General features: G+C 38.5%; 1 protein-coding gene across 1 annotated transcript in view; it reads left to right on the top strand.

Moving 5' to 3' along the window:
• Positions 1-1,003: 1,003 nt before the first annotated feature.
• gfra4b (GDNF family receptor alpha 4b) overlaps positions 1,004-18,447 on the top strand; it is a 42,828-nt gene continuing 25,384 nt past the window's right edge. The window contains exon 1 of the mRNA XM_034208143.1: positions 1,004-1,386. Within this exon, the coding sequence (XP_034064034.1) occupies positions 1,344-1,386 (43 nt within the window). The 5' untranslated portion in view covers positions 1,004-1,343. The remainder of the gene's footprint in view (positions 1,387-18,447) is intronic.

Here is an 18,447-nt window from a genome sequence, read left to right as displayed (position 1 = left end):
TAACATTTGAGGATCACAAATACATGTATTTGTAAACTCTCATCAACATAACTGTCTGTCCAGGTGACTTTCTGCTGTTCCGAGCAGCATTCTCCTCCTGTTAACATCAGAAATGTGGTATAATTATTTTTACCCAATAGCTTCTGGGAGTATATGCCAATTTAAGTGGCTCATTGCCTAAAGCTATCTGACTTGTGAAGGAATCTAGAAAATGAGTCTGCCCACTCTGTCTGTATTTTATTGTATGGCCAATTATGTGCTGTCGACCTGCATTTTTAACTAGAGCTCTCACACTTTGTGCACAGGAAAACTGAAAAAGGTTTTTGGCTGAGAGTGACCCAGATCTGCCTCTTCTGTTTGGATTTTTCTTGTATTGATATTAATCTTTTGTTTTTCTAAGATAACTGAAATAGCTATCAGTGAGGATATAGGCTATGACATTTATCATAAAGTGTCTCAGATTAAGATGTGTATAATCTGACTGACCAACATTGTGACATTTTAAAACAGGGTTATAAAGAAAAAAGTAAACAAAGTCGAGACTGTACCAGGAAGGTATCACAAAGGGATTTTAAACCAAACTCCAACTTTAGTTTAAACAAATTAACATGATATGCTTTTTTTGTGTGCCTTTCTAACTCTCTGCTGCACAATTTCCCACTTTAGATGACATAAGAACTAATGTTGAGGTTAGAATTATAATATCATAAAGGGAAATTATATTATAACATTATTGGAGCATCTGTTAATCCTATAGCATCATAAAAAATACAACCACACAGGTTAGGACCATTATAATATACAATGGCCATATTAAGTGTCAGTAGAGATAATATAATGCTGTTTTCGTAGCTGAATTAACCTTATATCATATTCAACAACGCAACAGAAGCCCTGGCTGTTTAATGCCCTTTCCTGCACAAACAGCTCTCCCTCTCTCCCTCCCTCTTGGCAGTGGCTCTTCCCGGCAGCAGTCAGCATCTCTTCAGCAGCGGACTCAAGGACTTGTGCGACCACCTCGACGCGCAACAGAAGGCTCTCCCTCACAATACCAAACCATTCAGCGCACCGGACAACTTTCACTCGCATCATTACGCATGGCTCTGGCTTTGGGCAAAAGCGCGTCTGCAACACAGTCTTGCAAGAAACTGATGGGATTCTAAGATATTTAAACACAGCCACAACCAACTAAAAAGACGATTTAAGGAATTTGCAAGACATTATTTTCCTTGTCCCGATAATGTTCTCCACACGCAGAGCAGGATATCCTCTTGTTGCCGTGTAGTTGTATAGCATTTCGTGAAGATCCGACGCGTTATCTGAAATTCATATTTCATATAGAGATGGATCTGTGGGGAATGTATCTGTTTCACCTCATAACTTTTGGTAAGTAAATGTTAATACATTGAATAACTGTTTGAACTATTTGTCTTTAGCAGGTTAGGATAATGTCCAACCCGCTACTATACAAATTCGATTAATCTTTTTAAATTAATCAAACAGAATGAGACTGTCGTTTCTTTCTTTATTCTTTTGGATGCCAGCCTGCTAATATCTTTATATATATATATATATTTTTAAAAGACCCACGAACTCAATTCAAATAATTTTAAATGTTTGAGTTATTAAAGAATGTAATTTTCCTGTCAGATATCACCTCTGTTGTATAGGATTGTATGTGTTACGCAAACAAGAGCTTTACGCAAACGCGCACGGGATACAACGTGTGCATGTGTGCGCCTGAGCGCGTGCATGGGATTCTGTGCATATCAAATCTGCAGTAAACGCTCCGGGGCTCAGTATAGTGAATGTTTTGCCCCATGGACATGCATATAGAAACCCCATAACATATCCACATTCTAGGTATATAAATGTCGCACATTATTTATCATATAGGCTTTTTATCCTTACACCAAATAGTATTTGTAATATCGACCTATACATGCATTATACGTTTTATGAAACTTGCTCATTGTTTAATCTATTAACCCGTCTAAAAAGTGACCATGCTCAGCAATAAATCAGTCATTGCAGTGTCACTGAGCTACCTGCTCTCATGTAATTGAGCAACGCTGGAATATTGATTTGTGTGGCAACAACCCACAGTCTTAAGGGGGAGAGCTGCATGTTGTTGGCTCACAGTGTCTCTCCATCTCTAATACACAAATGTGTTCATCTCAACCCCAGTGTTAACTGCCATTATAATTATACCACTGATGGCCATGGCACCAGAGATATTCATTCTCCTTTTAATTAGCATAGTTTCCTGCCTAACAAAGGCAGCAATGTGCATTATATCTTACCCTTTTATTCATTATTAATTAATTAGAGGAATGAATGGAGATGCCATTAAGAAATGCTGAATGGAAATGATTGCAGTTTGGTTTTTGAATCAGCTTTTTTCTCGGTAATGATGTCTGACGGTCACACATTAATTTGGCTGTTAATAGATGATTGGAAACAGATGGGGACAGTGGTGTACTTCAGTGATATGCCTGGAAACAACTCAGATATCTGTCTGTTCTTTATGCAAACCTGCATATTATAATGTATGCCAGAGTATTGCTCTACTCAGGATACATTACCGATAATAAACTGGATGCTGATTATAGCCAGTTTATCCATCTGCTCAAGTTAATTAGCCAACACCAAACAGCAAAAGGTCAGAAACTGTTGGATGACTCAACCCATTTTTTGCGGTGAGTTTCTGTGACTTTCAAGGCTGAATATGGACAGAAAACCGAGCTCAAACATTATCCAGGCCTCTTAACTGCTCCAAATACCTGCAAGCCAACACAGAGGGATTTCAAAGTCACAACAATTTCTCAGGAAAAACTCTAAAAGCAAGGCCAACAATTTATAAATGTTTTGTTAAAAATATATTCTGAAAACAGTCTTTGGCTGCAGCTCTCCTACGCATATGGACAGAATTACATTGATAACCATGGTTCTTGAATGTAGAGCAATATTAGCAATATTTCTAAGCTTGCTCATTAGGAAATCCAATTCATGTTGGTCTGGGATGATACATGAACCTTGAGCAGCAAAGATGTTCAGGTCCTGAAGAAAACATTAATCTAGCAGAAGGTCAGTTCATGCATTGAGAGGAGTTCAAACTGAATTGCTGTCTCTACTGCTTTGAACAATACAAATGAATCCCAGGCAAGTAGTTGACTGTCCTATTTTTGATGATATCTGCATGATGAATGTGCACCGGGGTTCACTTTGACAGATCCACACAGAGGTTCAAAATTATATGGAATTACCACAATTGTGCAGTGTAAGACTTTTTTCTTAGGTAAGATAACAATTTTCAGGCAATATAAGACCCCATTTACACGGGAACGTTTGCGTTTACGCAACTAATTCGTTTTCAAAAAAGTCTTCCGTTCACACGCATTCGGCTCATTTAACGTGTCCGTTCACACGAGACCACTGGAAACGCTGTAGCACATATGCCGGGCCTGTAAGTGGCGCTGTACTTTCACCACAAAATACACCAAAAGCAGCGAAGAAGACCCCCGAGCATGGTTGCCATAGTTGCCCTGCTGTTTATGCCCCGCGGTGGATTTAGCAATGTAGTTCAAGTAATTCTCCATGTCCACTTCTTGCTGATGGTTGTGGTAGAGGAGCTGTAGATTTTGTACTAACATCTGTAGCATGGTCAGTAGCAGTAGCTACTGACCATGCTACAGCAGTGAGCAGCAGAGGTGGGGAGAGGTGGGGCTATGGCTTCATCGTTATCAGGAAATGATCGTATGGGTGTACACACTGCGCCGTTTGGCCCGCCAGAGCGTTCCGGTTGCAGATCTATCCACCTTGGGACCCGTTATCGTTTGCGGGGTCCGTTTCCGCGTTTTCGTTACGGCCTCGTATGGCCGAACGGGCTAAACGAAAGAGAAAAGTTGCAGATACAACCGTTTGCGTTATCGTGTAAACACCGCCTAAGCTTGAAATGGTAACAGGGCCCCCCCAGTGACTTCACATCCATTTTATATGAAGTTCCAATTGTAGCACAAGGTGATTGCATTTACTATTAATGTCGAACTGGAACTGCAAGCAATGATTTCTAATGGCACTGAAACTGGTTGTAGTTGCAGTGGAAACCCAGTAGCAGCAGACAAGGATTATGTAAATTGTCCATTATTCTTCTAATGTTTCTAAATGAGGCTTAGTTTGCATTCAGATTTTTTGTACTTTAACCTATTTTCTCAATCAGAGCTTCTCTTTTACTGCATCAGTGGCCAGCTTCAGCCTACCATCATGCAATATGTTTTGATTTAATGGTTTTGACATTGTGGGATATGACCTGTGTCTTTAATGGAGACAGATAAGTACTGCCAAGGATGCTATTACCTGGCATATTGGCTGGCCTCTTGTAAGGGATTTGTCATGAATCTCATTTGAAGCAGGCAGTACGAAAGGCGGACAAACAGCCCATCACATGCTCATGCTGTCTTCATGTGGGACAGGACAGTCATTCCAGTAAAACTTTGGCATTACTGGTGAGAGGACACAGTGTAACCTTGACTGTGGGATTTTCACCAAGATACTATTACCAGATTAACCCCATGTACGGCACAAGATGTATTTGCACCATAATACTCACTGTTGGTCGGGGTTAAATATACTAACACATCACAACTAAACCATCTGATTATACATCATTTTGAATAATTGTGTGTGGTTATAGGAATGTTGTTTCTTTAAAGTGATGACACTGAAGATTCAATGTGCTTGTAATTGTGAGCAAAATGTGTCATTTAATGGCACATATATTTTGACAGCCTATCACACGTTAATGGAACAACTGACTTTCTAGAGTATTTTATAGGTATTTTTAAGACAAATGTATGTCTAAGAGGGCTACAAATCATGGTGCTGTGACATTTTGTTTAATGGGCCCCTTGGTTTTCAAATAAGTTCCAAAAGAGGAACTTTGATTTAACTTTCTATATTTAATAGAAACTCTGACCTAAAATATACCTTCATTTGGTGTAGCCTGGTTACAGACTATCCACCTCATTGATCTGTTCAGGGAAGGGCACAAGAGCATAAACTGAGTTTCATTTCTAGCATTGCCTGAAGATTATACTCAGTAGTAAAATTCATAAAAAGTAGTCAAAATATACTTTCTTACAACTCTCAGCTGCCAGTTTATGTCATTAAGGAGCACACTGAATCTTAGAAAGGTCTTAGTATAATTTTCTAAAATTCAACAACATCACAGTGCATCCCCCAAAGTGAACATAAATCAATGAATCAACACTTCTCTAAAATGGTTTCCATAAAACTGAACATTATAGCCCTTATAAAAGCTGAATGTATTTCAGGGCAGTTGACTGCATTCTTTTTTAGCCAGGTGTACATAATAAGAAGGACCCATACAATGAATAATAGTAACAGACTGACATTGAGCCCCACATGGGAGCTAGTCATGAAGCCAGGTAATAACTGTTACAGCCAGACCAATACTAGGTCTTTTTTGAATAAATTAATTACAAAAACAAACATTTATGATAGGGATTCCTTAAAGGTGGGGTAGGTAAGTTTGAGAAACCGGCTCGAGATACACTTTTTGTTATATTCCATGGAATGCTCTTAACATCCCGATAGCAATGAATATCTGAAGTGCTTTGACAAAAAATCCATTAAAAAAACGTCATCTGTGGAAGCCGTAGCGCTGTAAAAAGCACGACCAATCATCTGAACCGGCCCGGCTAAAATAACTGGATGGCCTACCTGCCTGTCAGCCTTCCATCTGTGCACAAACTTATCTCGTGCCCTCATTGGTCATGTGCGTGTTTGTGTGTGTTGGAGGAGGGGCTCTGTAAGGAAGTGGCAGATTCCGGCTGTGTATTTTAAATTCTAGCCCACTCGAGCTGGTTTCTTCAAAATTACCTACCCCACCTTTAAATGTCGTTATAATTGATTGAACATTGAAAATGTAACTTGTTAGTGCTTACTGCTGGACCAACTATGTAATGAATGCCGTTTCTAAATTGCCTTGACATATCTTTACAAATGTATTGTAACATCCAAGCCTCGACACATGCATATATTGATACATCTTCAAATGAATAACAGGGTTTCTTTTGAGTTTGTGAGTTGATACAAAAATGGGGTTTTAAAATATGAATCTTTACCATAGGTACTATTATATAATGAAGTAAAACAGGTGAGGAAATTAATGTAATAGATTTTCACATTAATAATAGCTGCAGGAAACACTTAATGCATCTGTCCTTATGGTACCTTCACTGAACTTTTTTAAATACATGTTTATAACTCCTCAAGAGTCAGATCCACAGGAAATAAAACTCTGTAAAAGGATATGAGTTCAATACATCTGAATAACATTCACTCTGACAGGGCTGGGTTCAAAGCTTTTACACTTTTCCTGTGGGCAGCTATGTTCTCCACCCATTGTCAGGGCCCTTGAAAATGCCTTTGTGTTTAATTAGTGAGGTTTTAAAATCGGCTGTTGAGCTGGCACAATGCCTTTCATCTGATGTCAGTCTGATTGCTCTGGCTTTTAATGGTGAAAGTATTGAAAGTCCCACATAGTCATCAGCCTATACTATTGAAATATTATAACTTCAAACATTACTTAGGACTTCTATGAAGTTTGGAGAAAAAGCAGCTTATAGTTTAAAAGACTGAGGCAGGCAGTGACATTGTCAGGGTCTGCTGGGGGGGGTTGAAGCCGAAGACAGCATTGATTAGCCGTGATGAATGTGGGTGAAAAATAAATGAGTCTGAGTTTAAAGCCCTATTCCATTACTGTAGTCGAGTGCTTCTGGTTATATCACTGTTAACTCATCAGTGATGTGTTTACATTTTAAGATTTATGTGATTGAAGTCACTCTGTTGGGAAGTAATGACCAACAACATGTAATGGGGAGACACTGACTACCACTCCTGTCTATCTAACATTTATATTTCAAGTCTTAATAGGCTTAGTGGCTTAGTTCTCCAAGGCTGTTAAACCTTATTGTTTATCCATTCGTTTTATTAATCTTCCATCCTTTTGTCCAGCCGTCATCAAGTGGGAAAATATTTTGAAATATAACCAAATCCGACCATTTAAAAATTCCATACTTTAATTATAAAAACATAATTTAATCAAATGTATAATATCTCTTTGGATCCTCAAAAGACAAATATCTTATATTACTCAAAATACCTTCAATGAGACCTTGGTGTGTTAAGATTCTGTAAATAGTACTATATCCATGCTAATGTAAAATGATAATGTCCCACAGAATGTAAATGGTTTGATAAAAATATCCATATTACGTACTATGGCCCATATTGCCAGACTACACTCTTCCTTTCATTTGCCTTTATACACTCAGACGGAGTGAATGCTTTAAAGCAAAAAGCTAACTTTTGTAGATTTAGTCCAGGATGTACAACAGCAACCACTGACAAAGATCCTGGCAAGAAAACCCCACTGTGGTTAAAGCTGGAGTCAGAATCGAGCTCATGGTGAGGTGCTTTGTTTTCGGAGAAAATCTTGACACTCTGTGGTTGTAAATTGACCTTCCCAAAAGACAGAACATTTTGTTATTTGGATTAAATGTTTTTCTCTGAACTGCTGAGCAAGCCTTTATTTTCCTTTAGTCAACGATTTGCATTAGTTGATGACATTGTGTGGGTTTAGTGAAAAAAACACTGCAAAAGGCTAAAGAAAGATGATGCTGTTCTGTAAAATGCCTCAGGATTACGTCAATTAAACTTCTGGGATGGACATGCTATAATATATATTCTCAATTACAGAGTATCTGCTTCACCAAAACCCCTGCCCCCTTTCCTATGTTTGTCGCAATATTACCCTCAATTATCATGTTACTGGTCAGTGTCCAAGATCAGGTCTGATACTCTACTAGATATAAGACGATGCCCTCTATAATACTGGTAGGTTCTTTTCAAACGTAAAACGGATAAACTGACAGATTAAACGTCACTCAGATGAAAGATAAAGCAGCACTGGTCATTATCTTAACTCAAGTGACAGTGATCTATTCACACAAAGGGTTTCCTTTAATCTGCATAGCACACTGGTTTTTAAAAACTGCTGTTGATCATCAAGTTTAGAGCTGGAGGTGAAAATGACACAGAGCGTGCATAAGTAGGGCTCCTGATCAGACTAAAGGCAGCGTCTCCCTCTCCATTAGACCTGTTAGGAAATTCAGAGAATGGCTCTGAGGTTATAGACATACAGCGGCCTCAAAGGGCCAAACAGAGGCTCATTAACTCAGAGTGTGTCAGTGGTTATCCGGAGAGAGAGACAAGTAGGCACAGCCCCATTGATATACAATTTCAAACGGAGGGCTTAAGCCCCACTTCTTGTAGTCAGTCTGCGACACAGCTAAACCTGTTTGTTTGTATGAGTGAAGTTTCATAAAGATTGAGGCAAATTGTGGACGAGAACGTGCAACCGAGGTCAATAGACTTATTTCAAGGTCTCGGTCCTCTTGTTAAGTGTGAAATTATAATGTCATTGAACAAAGGCATGGACTACAGCCACTGAGTGGGAATACATTCTTTAACGCCGACGGACATGAGTAATAATCGGAAATAAATAATGCAATTTATAGACCTTGGTAAGACAAGTATCCTTATAAGAAAGATAAGACGAGCAAATGTGGACCTTTTTTAATGTGTTTCTCCCAATGTAATAACATTTAGTCAATGTTGAAATTATTTTAAATTATTATAGTGACTTTTCCGTTTCCTCTTTGACTCTGGCATTAATGATGTGCTGACGGTGAAGCAACTTCTTAATGAAAAAGTCATCTGTCCTGTTGTATTTTAACTTCAGATAGCAATGACTGCTTCTGATATTCATTCCTTTTTACGCTTACCAATATGTCTGCAGTATAGATCTACAGTATCATACCGTCCTTTGTTGTTTTATGTTGTTTTATGTTTCATGTGTAACCTGCTTGCTGCAGGTCTCCCTTGAAAAAGAGATCAATGATCTCAATGGAACCTACAGTACCTGGTTAAAAAAAGGTTTGAAATGAAATGAGTGGGCAGCTTTTTGGGCTGCAATATATTGTACAGAAATGGCGCTATTAACTGCTTAAATAACGTTATAAACATGTATTGTATTTGTCCCACCATATACTAATCAGTTAACTTATTTTTGCCGTAAACATTGACACGTTATGTTTTAAAATGTTTGAAAGTGTGAGCCAAATACAGAAAATATGTAATAAAAGTTTATAAACCGACCACAAAGCCAGAAAAGGAGCTGAGACAGCGATGCTTGCAAATGATGGATGCAGCATCGTTGTATCATTGCATTCCCAACAAAGGTTTCATGACAGGCAGGATGAATGAGCTCGCTAACTGAGCGTTTTGATATCTGTAGCTGTGCATATGTACCATACTGATCTACTCTTGCTATTATTTGATTAGTGCAGCCTCAAACTTTATGGTATTTCATTACCATTTCAATGTTTGTTTACATGCACAGGGAAGTGAATTACACTGCAGTTCAGCCAGTAAATGGAATAGTTTCTTATCAGCATCCCCAGACTACACCATATACCAGGAAAGCTATAGCACTGAGCAGTTTCTCACTGAAATTAATTTGGCATTTTTATGCCTTGGGGGGGCAGTTAATCAAATCAGTGAAATCAGTTTGTGGCCTCATGGTAGCCACAATAAAAAGGAATGACTGGAAATGCTTGTTTGCACAATATAAATTGAATTATTGTCTACACCGAGAAGTAGTATTAGTAAAACCTAATAAAAGGCCACGTGTCGTCACTATATGTTTAAACCATTTCACTCATACTATGGCCCTAGTGGTAACTTCATTATACTCTGCAGCCTGTCAGGTGAAGAGACATTGGATTTGATCTCAGTGGAAATAATGTTGACTCTCCCTGAGGTAAAGAAAATATGACTAAATATTGCAGATTTTGCAAAGCATATTTTACTATTCAGTAAAAAAATCAACCACATGCACTTTTGTTAGTTACCGTAGCATAGAGATTTGGAATTCAAGTATACTTGTATTGATAATGATCCAACTATGCAGGACAAGTCTACTAGAAATCAACAACATTTGTCCTTGTTATCGAAGCAAACTAACACCTAAAAGTAATCTTAAAGTAATCACTCTAACAGGCTTAATTCTGGGAGTGTTTAAACATGTCTATCTATGTAAGACTAAACCACCTTCAAAATGTATGTAGCATCTCCAAAATAGTGAGCTTTTGTCGCAGAAGCAGCTTTTAGACATCATATTTTATTTCCTTCCTCCTTTGTCTGCGAAGAGTTTTCTCGGGAATGCACCCTTATACACTGACACTTGAAGATAATAAATAACTTGAATTGTCTGACTGAAATGTCTGTTATTGCAAAGAGCTTATTCATCCGATAAGTGAAAGGAACTAGAGAACATTGAATAATGCGACTGCTTTGGATTCAATACATGTGTGGTGGTGTGGTGAGGGTAGGTGTTAGAAGTCGGTTGCGGACAACGCCACCTGGGGGAGTTTCGCCCCCAGGAAATTATAAAAACTAGGTGTAATGCTGATAAGGACAATCAGGTTCGTTTTACACCACGGGCAGAGACAGTTTTAAGGGTCAGAATACAGTTTTATTTATAACATACAAAATATCTAAAAACACCACACACAATACATTTCAATAAAATACCCACTTTGGGGAAACGGACAGGGCTTGGCTTACCACGGCGGCAGTTAACTAAAAGGGGAGTAAGGGGTCCAAAATAAATCACCTGTGACACTGCACACCACTCAAAACAGATACGTGAAGAAAACCACTGCCACCACCGGCACAGGATCAAATGTTATAGTTCTGACAAAAGGATAAACAAAAGGAAACAACAAAATACACCAAATCTAAATGAATGTAAACAACAAATGAATACAAAAATTAAACCAAATTAAAGCAAATGTAAAGGACTGCAAGGAATAAACAAATTAAATCAAATTAAAGCAAATGTAAAGGACTGCAAGGAATAAACAAATGAAATAATAAATGTCCTTATAGTTGTATTAGGACAATTCCCTGACGCCAAGAACGGCTCCAGCAACAGGCCAGACATGCATATATACACTGTATACAAGTCCAGTACATTTTGTTCCACCAAGCATCCTTCTGAGGGGATCAGTCAACTTGTGTGCTGAATAACCTTGTAATGTAGAGATGTTGGAGGTTGGAGTGAGAGCTGCTCCATTCCTCCAGTGTTTAAGGGAAGGAAACACGCCATTACAGAGGCAGCAGACAGGAACCGGCTGGAGGGCACCTGTCTGTGAGAGCTGCAGAGGATTTACAACATCTGCTCCATGCGGCGGAGTATGCCACCTCCATACACCAATATTTAATTAATTATTATAGGCACAGCGAATGACGCACACAACATAAACTGTGTGGACAGAAGATTCTCATTTCACTTGAGTCTGAATCCGAGAAGATACATTATGGGATCTTCGTTCAGTTGTTAGGATTACTTGGTTTTAAGTAAAGCCTCTGAGGGAGATTGGCAGGCTTTATTATGTTAAAGGTCCCATATTATACTGTTTTTTTATCAATATATAATAGGTCTCAGATATATACAAAACATGTCTCTGAAGTGTTTGGCTTGAAATACCAAACAGATCATTGTAGCATCCCATAATCCCCTCTGTTTCAGCCCTGTTTCAAACGTGCTGATTCTCTGTCTGTTACTTTAGATGGAAATAAGGAGCCCCTCCCCACACCCCTCTGAGAGATATTTGGTTAAAAGAACACAATGGTGCTCTAGGAGGAGATTCAGGGGATAAGGTGGGGGGGGGAGTTACCTTGGTTGGTGATTGGCTAATGGTTACACAAGCCAAAAAATCGTTATGACATCATAAAGTGGCCAAAATCTGATCAGCTCATTTTCAGACAGGTTTTTATATAAATGGATCAGGACAGAAAGTGAGAGAATCTTTTTTCCTGAAACCTTCAGAATCTCTTTACACAGAGGGGACACATGTTTATGTATAAGAGACATGAAAAAGTGGATTTTGCATAATAGGTGACCTTTAATATGTGTTTGGAAACCTAAATCAGCATGTTCTACACTCACAACTTTCTTTGACACAGCAGCACCTCATATGTCTCATTAATGGCCAGAGCGTGACGAGACGTTGGCCTCGCCTGCAGAGACCTTTGACTCTGTCACCACCCAGTAGATTAAAATCCCTTCCCCTGTCCATGCCTTGTTAGGTCCTAATTAATAGCATCAAGAGAATGCCACTAAGCGTTTGACAGCTTTCTGTGAGTGATAACTGTGAAATCAGAGCTGCATTCCCATGGATATTCCTCTTGAGAATAATCACTCGCTATTAGGGCCATTGACTCTCTGCCACACACATCCTGGGGGATTCAATACGGCTGATAAAAGTAGGAAGATTTTCTGCATTACTGTGTCATGATGAAAATATCTTCACAGTGGTAAACATTGTGAAAAACTTATAACCATTAACAGTTTGTAGTATTCCAAAGATTTTTCGTGAGATCAAATCCCATTTTTACATTTTGTATAGTCCGCATCTCTGAATTACCAATGTTTTTACAATCGGTACATGTATATAGACGTTTTTATTGTGGTTTGCAGAATCTGCCATTGTCCAGCAAGATTCAAATTCCCTTCACACTTTTAATATGTTAAAAGAAAAAGGATTCATGCTTCAATCCTAACTTTTCACTTTCGTCACAAAATATCACAGCTGTATGAAGTGCTAATGAACTAATGAAGTACTGCTGCTGCCAAAAAAAAGTGTTCAACTCGCGAAACAAGGTGATTTTATTGTGAAGCAGCCACAAGAAACACGATGTCTTAAAGGTGATAAGAGCAAACTGCGACAACAGTATTTTGGTCTTCTTGTTTTACAGTGGATCAGTTTAAATATGCAGATGCCATTTTGTGTTTTCAATAAATGTATTAAGATGTAATCTGAAAGGAATGGACGTTATTTGATGTCCTGTGAATCAGGAGCAATGAGCTGCTTTAGGTAGAGATGCCAAGAAGTTTTTGGCAACACTGCTATTTATTTTGTATGTGTGTCTGGGGGTCGCAAGTCCTTCTTTTAACTTTAAAATATGCAGTTGGCTTGTATCTCAGGAATGAATACAATTCTGTAAAAAAGAAATATATATATATAAAAGTTGGGTTATTCTTTTAGATACAAATATTTTAATAAATTCACAGGAAAAGCGCATGGTTTAAGACCTGAACAAGTTATGTTCACAGAGGCTTTCTCTGTATAGCAGCATTCGATTGCACTGTTTGTATGTACTGCTTTTTCTTTGGACACATCCATGAAATGTGTCACTTGGTCAGGGTCGTCAGATTATTCAGTGATAGAAAATGTGTCCCTTAAGGACACACCATCACGTTTGGCATACGTAAGATGAAGAGAGTCTTTGAGCCTTGTTGAGGAGAAGGTGGGAAGAGGAGGAGGAAGGTGTCTTTACATCATGTTGCAGAACAAGCTGCTGCCTGAGATGACCTGTGTCAGTACTTTTTACCCTTCGAACCTGGGAAGAACACCTCATTACAAGGCTACAAGACTATTCAAGCAGAAAACAAAGGTCGCTTCAGGATGACTGTCCCGCTCTGAGTACATTTGGAATGCTTTTGGAAAGGTTATGCATAGCGACAACACAGAGGATAAAATGCTAAAATGATTTGCTTTAGAAGCTTATCCATAGAGCATGTCTACCTCTTTTGATAATTAGACTAATTTGGACGTATTCTTTTTCTGGCATTACCCAGGCAATTACAGTGCAACCTTTCGGGGAATGACACCACTAGTCAGCTCGGCATTTTCAAGTGTGAATTTCATAAAAGTAGAACAAATGCTAATTACTCAGGTCATGTTATGGGTTTATTGTCTCCATTTTTATCTTAAGAAATGTAGTCTAGCCAGCCTTAAGTCTGGCCTATCAGTAGGGAAGTCGTTTTCTTTTTTTAATCAAGCAGGTTAATCACATTAATGTGCCCATATACATTCAACTGAAACAGATGAACACACCAGGAATCCTTGAACAGGCAGCTGGACGAGACATACGTTGCATTCAGTATGAGCTAGCCTTGACAGTCTTGGTATTCAGGGACCAAGGAAAGTAATGTATGTGAATATCATACAAATGGCAAAGCAGCACACAATAAAATCGAACCATGTAACTTACTGCTGGAGAATAGGTCAGTATGCTTTACACAGGTACAATAGTGACTTAAATGTATTGTAACGACGAACATTTGATTTAATTCCTAACATTCATTAACTATAGTTATTTTCCATTTGATAGCGCTTACATTAATTGAGGATTCATTTTCGCGACGCATATAATGTGGACCTCAATGCATGTTGGACCCACTAATAAAAGACAGCTACAACAGCTGTTTGTTTTTATTATGCCTCCTGTAGCACCTTGGGATTGCTGTGAGCAATGAAAAGTGCTTTATAAATCGAATTTATTATTATTACAATAAGTTCATCTCTCATTGTAACCAATAGCAAATACTGCAGTGCAGTTCCATACACATTCTGCAAATGCATAAATAACACTGACATTCAATTGGTTATTGCCAGGGTTAAGTTGGTGCACCTCTTTCGATAAGTATTTTCTCAAAACATCAAAGCAGCGTCAGACTCCTGTCAAATCTTGGTCAACTGGTTTGTGGACACCATGTATTTTAGCAATTCTTTAAAAAAAATCATGTATTGTCCATTGCTTTGTTATGGAAGATGGCTTTATATGTTACATGACCCTGCACTCCTGTTTGAAGGAGATTCTTTGAAAGTAAAAGCCTGGTGTATAGTGAAATTGAAATGCCTCTTTGTGAGATGCTACTTTGTTGCAGTTAGAATCCAAAACCAATGGTTTTCAAATCTAAAAAAATGAGGGACAAAAACATGTGTTCCTTTAATGAAACATAAAGAAGATGTTGAAGTATAAACCCAAAATACAAGTATGAACTTGAAAATAAGCATTATATATGCACACTTTAAGATGGACCACTGATGCCTGTGTCAGTCAGAAAAAGGGTGCCAGAAAGAATTGAGTGAAAGTCTACAAAAACAAAGCACTATTAAAACTTATAATGTGATATATTGAGAAATCTATTTCAAAGCCCTTTTTCTTGAAATGTTGTAGGCCGTGTTGGACAAGTCTGTATATATTTTAGAGGAGTTCTGGCAAACTATGAATGCATTAATGCTGCACAGTGAAATGTGGATAACAGTCCACCATTATGAAGGCAGAAACTGGCCTCAGATGAAAGCAACTGGAATGCCGCTGGGATTACAGCACTCGTCATGTACTTGTCATATTTTTGGATTTGTGCAGAGCTTGTCATATTAATTTTGTCATTCTAGAAATAAACAGCTTGTTACTCTGTGGCTGAACAGTTTCAGATTCCTTACCATTACCTTCACAGAAACACAGCAAACATGGTTAATGAAGTCCTTATTCAATTATACTCTAGCCTCAAGCTATAATCCAGGCAGCCTGTTTGACTACGAATTTCAGAGCTGAAATTAATTAGGACATTGTTATGGTTTATAGCAAGTGGAAGTTAAATTGAAGTGACTGAAAAAGAAAATTGTAATCATTTTGTGCACGGCACTGTGTTTGTTCTACAAACTGTGACAGAAATATCTAATGGATTTTGTCTGAATAATAGATAGCTTTTTCAGTGAGACTCAGTATTTCTGTTTACAACAAACAGTGAATGGGGGATGAAGCAGGAAGCAGTGTCATGAACCATGTTCACCAGAAGATTTGAAGAGAATTAAACACAAGCTATTTTATATTTCACGTCTTAAAACTGGAATAATAAGAAAAAACAACATTCGAGGTGAAATGCACATCAATCATTAAATAAGTATTAAACACATTTGCAGAGCTTCTTCACAAGCATACAAGGCTACATGCTATGGTATGATTCACACTGAGAAGGAGCTTTACTGTGTATATTCCCAGTATTTTTTAAGACTGCTCAACACTTCAGCTTCTGACTTTGAATGTCATTTATCACCAACAGTGTAAGCATAACTGACAACTCTGAAGGTGACGAATAGGTAGCTGGGTTCTTTGAGGAATGACTTTCCCATATCCTTTGCAATCATATCCAGAACAAGTCCCACTATGCCAAACAACTTTACAAGAAATAACAGAAACCTGTGTTAACTGAGGGCTTTGTTCCATTTAAACTCTAGGTCATGCCTTTTGGTGTTTCTTATCCCTTTGTGACATTTCATCCGATGCTTTTAAACACTGAATCACTAAGACGCAGAGTAAATTAGCTTCTGAAGATCATTGTTGTAGTCCCATGGGCAGCGCATGATTGACAGAGTCCTGCGCTCTGGAGTCTCTCTTAATAGGTTAACATCTGGTCATGCTGACCCACATTTCACTTTTTGTTATCTCAATGTGGGCTTTGGGTGAATAATAATTCCCCTGCACTGATCCTCTTGTACAAAGTGGTTACAGTGTATGTGTTATTACACCGATTACAGATCATGGAGGCAAATGGAGACGCAAAATCAAACTGAGATGAAAGGCAGAGCTGCTTTAAAGGCCAGTCAACACATTGAGATAATTTACAGCTAAACCGAATTGTTCCACATCACCGGTGTGGTGTGCATCTTGACCCATAAAATTGAAAAACACAGTAAAAGCCGTCAGATTTATGACCTGAATAAAACAACGGGGCTAAGGAAAATGCCATGTTGCAACTCTTTATCGCATAGGAGGTAATCAGCGGAAGAGCCCCATCTTCCTTATTCATGTGTGAGCTCCTGTCATTTGCTGCTTCTGCTGCATTACAACCCAACAGACGGTCCTCAAGGACTGGAGGCATGCTGGGAGTATTAGCAACACAGGGGACCCTGCTGTTAAAGAGTCTCATCAGTAAAAGTGTCCATCAATCATCGCATTGGTATGCATGGACCCTCCCCACGCCTGTAATGACTCTTGAGTGACAGCCACAGCTGGCAGGTGTTATGGTCTTGCCACAACATCAGACCCGACAGAAGGTTAACACTTAATCACTTTGTTAAGGCAGCACTGCTACTGTTCCCTAAATAAGTTCCTTTTATGCATTAGCCCTGGGAAAAGGTCACAAGGAACACTATTGTTCCTGAGATACAGTATGTGCTTCTACCTGTGTGTATATTCCAACGATTTTAGAATAAACGAGGAATGCTTAAACTCAGTTCGAACCCACTAATGTAATATGCAACTGCTAAGACATACAGTATGTTGGTCTACAGACCTCATTCAAATGTTAAATATTAACAAGAGTTTTTATTCTGGTTGTGATATATTTTACATTTTGGGATCAATTTAAGTTTAAAGTAAGAGCTTTAACCTCCATTTTGAGAATGAATATCTGTGTCATGTGATTAGAGTGTGAAGAAGTGTTTCTTTTTTAGATCTACTATTAAACTACTATCAGGCCCACATTTCAAATAATCAAGCCCATATAACAACTTCAATTTAAAGTGGCCCTATTATCTGATAGGTTAACTGGCTTGCTCTCTTGTGATTGGTCAATCACTAAGAGATGTCCCACCCCTTAGTCGACCACCTACACGTGTTTGGGCGCTAGCCAATATAAGCGCGAGTGTTACATAGTGATGTCAATATGTCACGTAAACAAAGGAGAACAATTTAAGGGTTTCAGGCAAGGGGGGAGAGTGTGGGAGAGAAACTCCCTCTGGAGGGAACTTTGGGATTTTAGCCTTTGCAGACCATTTACAAAACCTACATAACATACTTCAGGTAAAGAGAAAAACCCCAAAAGCTAAATAGAGTCTCTTTAAAGCTACAAAACTCTTCTCTCTCGAACATATAAACATCTGACCAACAGAACATATAGTTCATGAGATTTAAGCCTCATGTCAAGCTCTCATTCACTGCTATATAATACAAACTGCAGCCAAGTTAACCTAACTTTAAAAGTTAGTGAATATTGAGGTAGTATTGTTAACCTTGGTACCATCTCTCTCTTATAATCAAAGGGAAAGGTGTTGCATAAGACCGCACAGTGAGAATAACCATCAATAGACTGGTGAGATAAGTAATAGCGATATAACAAGTGCCTGTTTATTCTGATTGCGTTATAAAAGCAAGATATGATTGGCAACCACCTTGCAATATGACAGCAAAGTTTTTCTTGAGAATCATGTTTAGTATTTTCACTGTGCTGTATCTTCTATATTTGAAAAGACCCATCATTTGTAAGCCCCGATGGCTGGCACGAGCCCTGCTCAGTGCTGCAGACTGCCAGCGCTCTGAAAAACATGATGTGTCACCCTCGCCCCCTCACCAGGCAAAGGACGATATGCTGATAAGTTAATTGCAACCATTACATACCAACAGTGGATGCACTCATGTCACAATTTCCAAGTGAAGATAAAG

The sequence above is a fragment of the Gymnodraco acuticeps genome, unplaced genomic scaffold (assembly GCF_902827175.1).
Source record: "Gymnodraco acuticeps unplaced genomic scaffold, fGymAcu1.1, whole genome shotgun sequence".
NCBI classification, from domain to species: domain Eukaryota; kingdom Metazoa; phylum Chordata; class Actinopteri; order Perciformes; family Bathydraconidae; genus Gymnodraco; species Gymnodraco acuticeps.
Note: the sequence above shows the minus strand (reverse complement) of the source record. Positions and strands in the feature narration are given on the sequence as shown.